The 13,279-nt window shown below is 44.2% G+C and overlaps 1 protein-coding gene across 4 annotated transcripts in view; it reads right to left on the bottom strand.

Moving 5' to 3' along the window:
* Positions 1-7,968: 7,968 nt before the first annotated feature.
* Positions 7,969-13,279, bottom strand: part of LOC142575353 (urease subunit alpha-like) — a 134,006-nt gene continuing 128,695 nt past the window's right edge. For all 4 annotated transcript variants that reach the window (XM_075684661.1, XM_075684660.1, XM_075684658.1 and 1 more), the window contains one exon: positions 7,969-8,537. In XM_075684661.1, the coding sequence (XP_075540776.1) occupies positions 8,416-8,537 (122 nt within the window). In that variant the 3' untranslated portion in view covers positions 7,969-8,415. The remainder of the gene's footprint in view (positions 8,538-13,279) is intronic.

Genomic DNA, 13,279 nt, shown 5'->3' with positions numbered 1-13,279 from the left:
CTAATGAGACTTAATATAAACAAATGCAAATACATATCTTTCCGCCGTCACAGTAATCCTCTCCTGTTTCCCTACACTATCTCTAACGTTCCTATCGACCCTGTCCAATCATATAAATATCTCGGTGTTCACCTTAGTCATGGTCTTACGTGGAATAGCCATATCGCGAATATTATTTCATCTGCTAACAAAACGCTTGGCTTCTTAAAGCGTCATCTTCACTCTGCCCCCCTGCGTGTTAAACTACTCGTATACAAATCACTAGTTCGATCAAAATTAGAAAACGCATCGCCCATCTGGTCCCCGAAACAAGTATACCTTGCTAATTCACTTGAATCAGTTCAAAACAGGGCAACTAGATTCATTCATTCCTCGTACTCTTTTGATATCAGAATATCATCTCTGAAATCGCAGTCCAAACTACCTACTCTTGCAATTCGTCGCCACATCTCTAGTTTGGGCTTATTTCATAAATTCTTTTATTCCGAGCTATCACAGGAACCCTACATCTGCCCTCCCCCACCACGTTTCTCTCTTCGCACCGGACATCAGCAGCAGGTATCTCGACCACGAGCACGCACAAAAACTTTTGCTTCGTCATTCTTCCCCCGGACTGCTTGCGACTGGAACGGCCTTCCCCAAGAACTTGCTGCCATCAGATGCCCATCTATGTTCCTTAACCAAATTACGCGTGCGCTTGCATCACAATAATCATTTTTGTTTGTATAACCCGTTCAACATTTTTTTTCTGTATACTGTTGTTAACCTATATGTGTCCCACCCCTTATGTACTACACTCACATGAGGGTATTTAAGGAAATAAAGTGTAGATAGCACGTAATATGACGCTGCAGTGACAAGGAAATGGGTACTGTCTTCATAAATGCAATGTAAAAATGAAACAGTAGCGTAGCCGAAGAGGCTTTTGTTAAGCGGGGTAAATGTTTAAACAAAATACCGGATCCCTCAATCCCGTGCCACTGTGTATAACGTGAAACCAAACAGACAGTGCCGAATGGGCGTGCTGTTAAAACACATAGAACAAAAAATAAAGGGCGAAAAAAAGCTGGAGCTTGCAATCCAAAGGGTAAACTACCGCCAATTATCGTCTGTCAATCCTGGCAAAATCGCATCTAATCGATTTCTCACCTCCGGAATCGGAGTGCGCTGGAACTTCCATATTCGTGCATAGTATACCAGCCGCTATATATAGAAAGAGCTAATGCCAGCACCAGCGGGCGGGCGAACGGGCGCGCCAGCACATACGAACACACACACACACACGCACGCACACACACACGCACACACACACGCACGCACACACACACACCACGCGTTTGCACGCACGCACGCAACCGGCGCGGCGGCGATTAGAACCAGGACTTTGCGCTGTTCGAGAAAAAGTTTCCGGCTAATAAATCTAATATCGCCGGCGGCGGCGTCAGCTATGTGCGAGTTTTCGGCTCGCTCGGTTTCCGTAACGGCGCGGAGCACATTCGCCTCGGGGGCGCCGTCATCTCCGCCCATATAACACATACGCGACGGGCCGGGGGCAGCGCGTTGGCGCGATGCAACGAGCGAGCAGTGGGGAGCGGGGGGGGGGGGGGGGGAGGGGGGAAGGCGTGCGAGCGAGCGGCGGGTTCGTTCGGCGTTGCGCCCCGGCGTAATTAAGTTTGCAGCGTCGGCATCCGCGGCGTTCTGGAACGACGACTCTGCAGCCACGAACTTCCAGGGCCGTTTTGCCGCTGGCGCGAGCGAGCGAGCGCTGCTTTTGATCAGCGCTGACGTCGACGCGAGGCTGAACTTCCGCTGCCAGCGCCTCTACCGCGCGTCGCAGGCCTCGCACCCGCACAATGCAGCACTCGCGCACGACCTTCCCCCTCTCCCTAACGTCGTCATATATCGCCTCCTGCAGCGCAACCGCAGTTCTCCCACCGCTGCGAATATATCATATCCTTCTCTTTATATAAGACAAACCGAGCACGCCTAATTGCGAGTCCGATTGGGCTGGAAGAGAGACGCGTGATCACACTAATGCCGGTCGGAATCGAGGAAGTCTGTTACCGTTATTTCAACCAGCCGCAGCGGCACACGACGCGACATCTATATGGATTTCCGATTGGCACTATAGGACGCGGGTTCTGAGAGTCACATTCTTAGATAGTGTGGGGTGCGAAGATACTAGTGTACCAAACTTTAAATTTGAACGAGTTTAGTGAGCACCACTATTGTAAGCACGATACTAGCAATATGTGGCAGTATGAAACGAATCCCATCCGTGGTATCTACCTCATATGAAACGCTGCGCGTAAGTTTGCTTAATCGTTATAAACTGCTGTTTCTGGGCTTGTCGTTCGCACAAGGACATCGCGTTTTGTTGCTGTCGCCCATCAGTCGACAAGTCCTCGCGACCATGGTTTCTCCTCATAATGGCTTACAGTGCACTGGAGCACCCTTCACGGGAAACTCGTCTATCGGATGATAAGGCCTTGCGACCATGGTTTCTCCTCATAATGGGTCCTAGTGCAGTGGAGCACGCTTTACAGGAAACTTGTCAGTCAATTGATAAGTTCTTACAACCATGGCTTCCCCTCATAATGGTTTCCCATACAGTGAAGCACCCTTTACAGAAAACTTGATTATAAGTGGATAAATCCTTGCGACCATGACTTCTCCTCATAATGGGTACCAGTGCAGTGGAGCACCCTTTACAGGAAACTCGTCTAACAGTCGATAAGTCCTTGCGACTATGGTTTCCCCTCATAATGGGGGCTAGTGCAGTGGAGCACGCTTTACAAGAAATGGGGCGGAACTAAGTGCTTTGAATTTAAGGAGAGAGAGAGTGTGGGCGTTCACTTCTAAAACATAAACGTGAGTGTTAGCAAGCAAAATCCGAAAAAACTGAGGGCAGAGGTATACCATACTTTTGCAATCGTAAGGCGACGAAAAAAGGAGTCATCTAGATAAAGCATAGACCAGGAAGCATATAATTTTATTGTGCACGCGTGCTTGTGGTTCTTCACCTGTTGAATCAGCTGCTATACATAAACATTCATTGAGGAAGACTCACTGTCATTTGAAATACAGTCAACAGCAACTCAAGCGACATATGCTACAATGTTCAGATAAGGCTAACACATGCTTCGTGAAAGCTGTGCAAGCGACAAAGAGACGTGGCTGAGATGCGAAACATTACTGTCGCTATACTATAATAGCATCGTTACGCTCGTTATGCGACACTGTAGTTTGTCTTCTCGGAAAATAAAACACGCCACTCGCTGCTCAAAATGCGATTCCAAGCGGAAATAGCTTTTATACGCAAAGAATTCCCTGCAACAAACACACTGCCTGCCGCGAAGGACGTATTTCAAAACAAAATAGTGCTTTCAGCACGAAGGCAAATAACGCGGACTCGGTTATTTTGAACGCATACTTCACCATTCGCGACTGACAGGAAAGGAAAAGAAGTGTACATATAGGCTCGCATCGCTTTTATACCGTTTCGAATGAAACGGCACAACAGCCTGACCTTCTGCAAGACTGAGCTCCTTTCAAAAAAAAAAAAAGAATAGTGGGAGTAGGTGAATAGATGGAACAGAACAACGAAAAAAAAAATGAAAACGCGATAACTCACGGACTTCAGGCGGGTTCTCGACACAACGCGAACCAAAGCGACGGAGAAGAGACCGTAAAGAAGCGAGCGTAATCAAGAACGACAACGGTTGAAACCTACAACCAGCCCACGCGCGCTCGCGAGAGGGACGGAACATATCCGTGCACAAAAGGCTAACAAAGCCCGCGGCGAGCGCACGAGGCAGCGGTCCCGTCGCAGTTTAAGCTCATCCTTCACAAAGCGGCAAAATGGAGGCATCGGGTGAGGAAAGAAGCCGGGACCGACCCTTGCGGTGTCGCTGTAAAACTAATAAAACGGCGCTGCAGCCTTCGGAGAGCGGAGCGAGCCGAAAGGATACTTTACGGCCCTCAATTGGGGAAAGGAAGCGACGTCTCCGGCTGCCAGCCTTTTCTTTTCGCTCTAATTCCCCGTTTCCCCTTCTTTCTCTTCGTCTTATTTTACCGACGGCTACGCGTTCCATCTCCAGCAGCCAGCCCCCGCCGTCATAAATTAAGCATTCCGAAATCGGTCGTAAATCCGATTTAGGTGACGCACGAACAAAGAACAGATAAATTGCGAAAGACCCGGCTACAGTTTCCTCTTTTTACTTTCCCTGTTTTCTTCAGTCTTCTCTCTGTCCCCTTTTCCTGCTTTCCTTTCTCCCTCCGCCGCGCAGACCTTTTCGGGAAAACGTCTACCTTTTTCTTTTGTCTTCTTGCTCTGCACTGCAAGTAAATTTTCGCGTTCCTTTTTCGTCCTCCCAAACCAAGGAAGATTGTTTCGTTATTCCCAGCATCAGGCCAGATACGGGGAACTGAACAAGTGATCCCTACGGCATCCCTATATCGGACATGCGACAAGAGGAGGAGGGCGAACATGCATCTTTCGGGTGCTCTTCCTTCGCTACCTCCTTCCCCGTTTCGTTCCTTCGAAGCAAGGGTGCAAAAAAAAGACAGGAGGAAGGGTAATCGGGGAGGAGGAGCCATCCAAAGGTGAAATGCCGGCCCCATGTGTATGGCGGTCGTAAAGACGATCGCCGCAGACCGCTCCGGCCGCGGTCGTACGCGGGAGGGGTATCTACCAGCCGTTCTGTTGCTCGGTCTTGTACGTGTCTGACCCCCCACGCGCCCGCTCGCCCAATATCCGGTGGGAGCGGCGCCGTTTCGTTGTTTGATGGCGCCATTCGAGGGGAGACGTCGCAGGCGATCGGGAGCCCTCCCGCCCCAACGCCGTTTTCATTCGTAAAGAGTCGCCAAACGGGGGCGTTTGCTTCTTCAATAGCGGCCATTCGTGGACATTGCGTCGTTCGAGAGTGAGCGCCAAGCCCGTAGCCGACGCGTGGGCCTCAGTAAATAATCACAATTAATTTAGCAAGCCATTGCCCAGCTTCTATCCTGTATGTGTTACATTACCTGGCTCGGTCGGCTTCGCCTGGAGTATACCTCGGGTGCGCAGGCTGGGTCGCAGGTTGTGGAAGTTGTTCTCGAATGGTTTTTGTCGAAAGCTTTAAAGTCAATCCCTGAGTGTCAAAAATCCGTCGCCGGATCTGGCCTGTTGCATTAAAAAGCCTAGGAGAGTTAGAAGCGTTTGGAGCAATGAATGTTTTACCGGGTTTTTTTTTTTTCATTTATCCATCAGCTGCACACGATTTACAGAATTGCATTATCTCTGATTTTGGCGCATAATGTTGTAATTGTAAGCGTGTGTCTCACACAGGGCTCGTACAGAACATTTCACTCAAAAATTGCGGACAATTGCAGGATATCAACGATGCCAAAGGTCAAAAATTCAAGGAGGGGAAAACAACCCTTATTCGTACACATACACTAGAAAAAAGTGAAATCCTTCTTAGCTGTAAGGAATTGCAGCTAAGCAGCTCCTGAAAGTGAGCACATGCTTCCAACTGTTCAAATGGATTTTCAAAGTTGACTTCCCCATTGCAATGATGCTAATCGCTTTCTGGCATAATGGTTAGTAGGGTCCGACTTAAGCCAAAGATATTAACCATGTCAAAGCAAAATGGCTGACACTTACTTTCTGCCAAGCAGTTGTAGAGCCTTGCGCTCAAAACAAGGATCCATGATGGATGCGGTGTGAACCAACTAGCGTAACTAGTAGTATGGCTTGGTCACTTGATCTTACTTTGTCGAGCTCCACGACGATAATGGTAATTTAAACAAGCCTGCCTTTGGTGGTTGAAGGCCCGCCACATTGCATGGCTTAGTGACAATCTCAAAAGAATATAGCTAGGACCATTTACCAATATACAGTGTCTATGGCATAGTTCCAATGCGAATTTCTTAGTTTTGAATGTTCAAAGGTGACCTCCGATCCATTTTCAAGGAATTCAAGAAGCACATCTCTTTCCAACGAGCTTTAAGGGCCCTTGAATCTCTTTCTCCAAATGCAAGGGCTTTAAGAAATTCAATTAGCTGAACCAACCCTGCACACAGATTTCTTACATATACTCTGCCACTGCTGACTTCCCGGAATGGTGAGGCCAGCTAAGTGGCACTATGACGCTGCTCTCTTCTTGCCACCCTGTTTTGTAAAAACTGGAATAAACTGATTGACTTATTGATTGATAATAACGAGGTTGATAATAATGAGCATGATGTTTATCATGCCTTAATTTTGTTTTATTTACCAATTTTCTTTACAACTGCTGATAACTTGAGGCTCTAAACAAACAACCTGCTTCAAATAGCTGGTAGAAGTTACCCTTAATTCTCTTTTAGGTGCACATGCATAGTTGTTCAGTGGTTGTTCGATAACAGGATTTCTGTGTTTTGCAGGCAACTGAAGAGAGAAATCAGAGTTGGCTCCCAAGGTAAATAAAAAATTCAACTGGGAGGTTTTACATGCCAGAACAACAATCTGATTATGAGGCATGCTGCAGTGGCATATTCTGGATTAATTTAGACCACCTGGCATTCCTTAATGCATGCCCAGTAGACCAGTGTTTTTGCACTCCGCCCCCACCAGAATGTCACAGCCACAGCTGTGGCATTGGCTGTGGCAACGCCACAGCCAATGTAAAAAATTGCAAATGTAACAAAATTCTGAGAGCTGCCGTGGTGCGGTCATTGGCCCCAAGACGAAGCTTCTTTGCAAGTGCTTTCTTTGCAGCTAGAAAGCCCTGTTGCCCCCTGTGCAACCTTTCCCTGCATGTTGATCACCAAACTGCTTTTCAGCTGTTCGTGATATAATGTTGGGCTGCATTCACACTGTTCATTTCTGTGTGTGCATGTTTGTTTGTGCATATGTATGTGTGTGTCCTGCTGCCCTCCCGCATAGACACATATTTTCATTATTTTTCATTCCAATGGATGAGGCAGCCTGCTTAGGAGGCTTACATCTATTTGCGAGTTAATTCACTACTTGCTATAAATTTATTTATTTACAACATACTGCAGTTTAAATACCAAGCAGGGGGCAGAAGGAATATACAAGATAAAGAACAAATAATAAAAATTATTGCAGATCCAGTGCACATTTTGGAATCCATGAGAAGCGAAGCTTTTGTGAAGCAGTTAATTAAATGCTGTAAATTTGCCCATTTCTTTCCTGCATCATTGGTGTAAAGGAAACTGGCACATGCTCTCGCACACCCATGCTGTGGAATGTGACAACTCTTATATTGCCTTGTATTTCTTCATTGCTTCTTATTGATTTGAAACGTCCCGCCCACTTTTTGGCCAACCCCTGTTGTAGGTATCCGTATGGTATCTGTATGGATATCACCATCGTCAGCAACATGCAGCAGTCATATAAATAATGTAGTTGGCATTGAAGCGACAGAAGTATATGTGAAACGGTGGCCTAATGATTAGGAAAGCAGGCCTAAAGAGGTTAGAAAGGTTTGCATCTTATAAGGAATTGTGATCTTGATGACATATATTTGTTGAAATAATTATATTTAGGTATCATTTGTTTTATCACTGAGTAATTTTGTAGAAAACAAGGTCCGCAGCCTGGACACCTATAAAGGTAGTAAAGATGCTGGTGCTGTCCTGCGTGCAAGCCTTGCGGCCTGGCAGGAGCAGCACCCAGTCAGCAGCCATGGTCAGGAAAGTCTGGGAGGTTTCACAAATAAAGCCTTCGCTTGAAAATCTACACATTCAACAGCAAGCAACAACACAAAATTCTAAGAGGTGACAACCATGCTGCAAGAACAAAAACATCTTTCACGGGCTTGTCTGTAAAATGTGAAATTTTGAAGGTGTTGCCTTATATTGCATATTGATCAATGCAATAAGATAAGCATGTAATTGTGCGATAATCACTGTAAGCATGTGACCATCCCTCACTACCATTTCAACCAAGAACTAGGAAGTCAAAAGAGGCACCACATCTGTAAGCATAGCAGACATGCTTTACTGAATATATTACAGGTCAGTCAACACACTTGAAATATCTCATTCAAGCCAGCATTTACGTGGTATGAAGCATAGGCTCTGATTTCAAGATGCGTTTGAAAATTCAGCATGTTTTCATGAGCCTTTGGAGGCAGACTTGACACAACTGCCTTGCTCTACTTGTGTAGACAACATGGTGATGTATATGCATCAATGACATACAATGTACAAATGAAATATGAATAAATTTAGAGTTTTTTTTTTCTTTTGCACAGGCTTTCTCTTCATCTACTATAGTTATCACAGCTCTGATTGCATCACTTAATTTAAATGGTAGGTTTAGACATGAGCATAATGTGAAAGTGTCATGCATCACATCTTAAGTGAAAGATGAAGCTGAGATGGCAATGTATCTACATATTTACACACATCAAAGCCATTCAATCAAAATAGGAAGTACTTCTGAGCAAGAGCAATGTGGTCAGATGCTGGCACCGTGAGGTGTTCCCTTACTTCTTCTCCATCTTCACATCTTATCCACTCGACATGGTACGTCTCTGGGTTCACTGTAATAAGATTAAAACAATGGTTAGTGAAGTGGGGCCTCGTCACCACATACAGAATCAATTTCTTTTGTGTAAAACTTTTGTGTAAAACCTGGCCATTGCGACTAGCAATGCCAGAAAGTTACCACTTTATATGCCAGAGGCAGATTCTAATTAACTTTCTTGACCCAAGATCCTGATGTTTTTGTTCTTTTTCTTTATAAGGACCCCTGAACGCTCAAACTCGTTGACAGTTACAAGACGCAGTAGTAGCGCTTTGTAATTTGCCTACCCTTAAACACTCACATTACTTTCTGAGAAACTGCATGAATTTCTACAAATTTAATGTTTTAATGGAAAAAGGTTGCATTGTTTATCCTTTGTATTTAATAGAAACATTGAGCAAGAGATGAGGCGCAACTTTTTCTGAAAGTGCATAAAAGATTGCAGCAATATTCTTCACTCTCATGACAGCAAAACAAATGTCAACAACAAAATTATACGCATAAGTATCAAATGCAAACAATCATTCGCCGAATGAACTGATGCACTTGACCTGTTACGCTAGAGCAAAGCAAAGTGCACTGCAAACGAGTAGGATTCATCCTTGGCACTATTTCTACAAAACTGCAGGGCAAATACAGATCAGATTTGGGGAATAAAGGATTAATTTGACAGTAGGCAAATTGACAATAAATAAGAAGAACCAAGGGGCTAGATCTTTACAAGCAGCCATATAGAGCCAACCAGCATTGAAACCAAGGAAAGCTAAGAAAAAAACTGCCATTTTTTGTTGAATCTTATAACAATTTATACAGATAAAAGTGGAAGAGAAGCTAGTTTTGCCTCTGTTGGAAGCCAACATGACACATGCAGTGCTTTCTTGGGGGGGGGGGGGGCAAGGGGGGGATAACGTTCTAAAGCTGCACAGTGAGTTCTGAGGGAATGCCTGAGGAGGGCTCCAGAATAATTTTGACTATCTGAGCTTTTTTTAGCACACGCCCAAAGCATGGCACAGAGCTCCCTGCAATAATTCCTGTATGGAACCCGTATGGGTTTCCTTTGTAGGAATTGCTACGATTGCGTGGATGTCTCATTTTCCTTTTACTAATTACTTCTCTCCACCTTGCAGGTTTCCGCAGAACTATTACTTTGCTCTGAGTAGTTGATAAGTTCGACTTCGCCCTGCAATCTGCTAGCCACCTGATTAGCTCAAATAGTAGAGCGGCTGCCCCGGAAAAGCGGTGTTCGTGTCTCGGTTCATCCTCCGTTTTCCCTTTATTAATAATTACTAGAGGGAACTCTAGCACTGTGATTTTTCAGCCACCATGGGGATGATGATTGGTACATAAATTTGTCTGATCTTCATGCTTGTAGCTTCAGACGTTCTTGTGCCTCGTTTACTACACCTCATCTGCCTTTATTGGCCTAAATTTCAAGGTAGCCTATACTTTTTCTAAATGCAGAAGGCAATAAGAGTCTGACAAAATGTATAATCTCTACTAACTGCACCAGTTCTGCCTGTTGAGGTGGCCAAATCAAAACACGCCAAGCATCTAAACGCGCTGGCTTGCCCACAAGAAACTCTTAAAGGTGGTCTGCGCTGCCTGTAGACACATGCATTTGTGGTGTAACGGTTCCAATATCAGGCTTCAGCAATAGAAGCCGTCTTGTTCGAGTCCAGCCATTGGACAATTTTAATTGCTTATTTAATTATTTATAACACAGTACTCCATTGAAAATGATCAGCTTGCAATGTCACAACGCCATATAAAGCCAGAAGGATGAAGTTTAGGCAAATCTACAAACTAACCATCATTCCCATTGGGCAGGCTCAACTGCCCTGCCTGCAGCTCCCATAAATACAAGGCCAGAGTTCCTTCTAGTAAATGTTGTATAAAGCTTTTATGAAGCATGGCACACGTGTTTTTTGCATTTACGCCCCCATCGAAATATGGCCGCTGTGGCCAGGAAACAAACCCGTGTCGTCGTGCTTAGCAGCATGATGCCATAGCCACTGTGTCCCCCCGACGGGTCACATGCCGTGCTGCTCTACCCCCAGAGCAAAGTTGCGCTCCTATCTCTTCAATTCTTCCTCTCTTCATTAAGCATATGAAGTTTATCGCAAATTTATCCAACCAATATTAGCTAAACAATTCAATAAGAAAGAACTGCTAATCTCCCCTGTACTTTCCTCAGCTTCATTTTCTGGTGGCTCCATATGGTTGTTGCCAGGCAAAGTAGGAACTCACAAGCAGCATAACCACACTTCAACTTCCTAGTCCCTCACCTGTTGTTGGACAAAAAGACAAATGTATTTCCTCTTAACATAAATCCATCTGCAGAGCCCGGTTTCCCTAGGAAGCTCCAAGTTCGCGCTATTTATGTGGTGTGCACATTGTGCATCTGAGCGCACTTGCTCGTGTTCAGTGTGAGCACTGCACTCACTATGAAAACAGACATGAGAATACTATGAGCTACATCGAGCAAAATGTTCCGAGTGCATGAAGCTGTACAAAGAAAAGCCGCAAGGTTCATTCATAGCAAATATCGTTCTACTGACTCACCTTCACGTCTCTTAGCTTCCTCAGGCCTCAACACATTATCCACGAGAGCGAAACAAGGTCGACTAAAATTTCTGTTTCAAATGCTGCACCGTCACTATAAAATTGACATCACCCGGTACATTTCATATTCGCAATCTAGGATAACACGGCATCAACAAGAACATACGCTAACCGAGTATTCCTTTTCTAATGACTCATTCAGGTACTCATTCTTTCCTCGAGTAATCAGAGAATGGAATGAACTTAACTCGTCATTAACAGCGACAAATTCTTTATCCCTGTTCGTTTCACAACTGGAGCTCATCACAAGAGATTATTAACGATTTCTCATCTAACAACTAACAGTGCGTAGAAAAAAAAATATGTATACACTTGTTTTTTTCCAAATACTTCACGTTTTTGCTTTGACTATGTTATGCCCCGGTTGTTGTTCATTTTATTCTCCTTTTTTTAGTGTTCTGTTGTATAGCTTATCTACCTTATCTTTTGTATTTTTGTTGAATATTGTTACTTTTTCATTCTTTGTGTAACTCGCACATGTATTTATGTCGGGAAAAGAAATGTTCATGCCCGTCTGCTAGGCTCTCGGCTGAGAGCGGCAGTATTGTAAAATAAATAAATAAATAAATAAATTAGACTGATATATCATACATTGCTCTGAAATACGACACTACGTTGTGAGTACAACCTTCTCAGAAGTTGCATCCGCAATATAACAATTTCATATAAGCTCTAAACTAGTACTCTGTATGTTTGTCTAGTTTGGACAACCTGACAGGTACAGCTTTCAGAAATGTGATAGTCGCTTTCAGTGCACAGCTCCAAAGTTGTAGACTATGCTTTGAATGTTTTTATTTATAGATATCTGAAACCTTTCATAAAAATTTGAGGCCCGAAATCATAGTCTGCTTTTAATAGTTGGTAGAATTTTGCTTTCTTCCTTCAAAGCCACAAACTTTCTTGAAGTCGGTTCAGTGGTTCCTTACAGAAGCATTTTTGTGTTTCACATAAATATGAATGAAAAATTGCAGCAGGAATCTTCCAAAAGCATCCTCGCAACATTTTTTCAGGCACATTCACTCTTCCTGATTATTACATGCTTCTGGCACCCCGCCAGAGGCACGCAAACATTCATACATTGGGGCCAGTCGATTCATGCATAAGATCCATACAACACAGCCAGCCCCGGCCTAAGACAACAAACAGAATCAGCCACAATGCATGCAGGCAATCCCAACACCAAGATTTGAGGCTTAGTAACATGACTTTTTGCAGTGCTGGGCCTGGCAGTGGTCTTGCCTGCCTCTGTGAATACAGTTGTTTGAAGAGGACAAGATGCCTAGTCATCAATTTCTTATGCTTCCATACATTCTTTACCAGCACTGCAACATAGTTTCAATGACAGCATATCTCATGCCTGCCACATATAGGCAGTGATGCTCAAAAAGGTGCAGTGAATGCAGGCATTCTGCGACTTTTACTATGCTGGCTGGGTGTTCTCTCTGCACAAGTGAAATGCCGCAAACTGTTTTGGCACCCCGAACATTTTTTTCATGCGAACGTAACTGTCGTGGGCTATTTCTGCCACAAAGGTTCACAGTACAAGTGCAGAGGTTGATGTGCTCTTGACTGCCACTTCTGGAGTAAACTGGATTCTTCATCATATTTTGTTATATTCAACTCAACTCACGAACCCACTGAAATGAGAGGCACGGCCTTCAAATTCAAGAAATGTGGTCAAAGAAGGTGTAATCCTCGTGAGAACGTACTATGAAATTTAAGATATAGTGAAAGAGTTCTAGCAGCTGCCTCTGTTTAACGCACATGATACAGTGGTCAATGCGCAATGAGATGAATTCACACAAGTTGTGCAATCAGAGGTCGCGCAAGTCACATCACAGTGAAAAGAATGCATTGCAAAAGAGTTCATACGACTAGGCATATTGACTGGGTGGATAACTTCTATATTAATTCAAGACTCTCCGTGCTAGACAACTTTGGAAACAGCTGCAAGCCTGTCATGTGGCACTTGACAAAGTAGTAATGACTGATATTAGTCTGATGCTTTATATATCTTCCACAACATTCAACAACACCATCTAACAAAAGTTCATTATTTCTTACCCTTTGGTAAAAAACATCAGAGCATAAGTTTGTGTTCAAAACTATCATTACAAGACAAGCAGCTTATTAATT

This window comes from Dermacentor variabilis, chromosome 3 (genome assembly GCF_050947875.1).
Source record: "Dermacentor variabilis isolate Ectoservices chromosome 3, ASM5094787v1, whole genome shotgun sequence".
Lineage (NCBI taxonomy): Eukaryota > Metazoa > Arthropoda > Arachnida > Ixodida > Ixodidae > Dermacentor > Dermacentor variabilis.
Note: the sequence above shows the minus strand (reverse complement) of the source record. Positions and strands in the feature narration are given on the sequence as shown.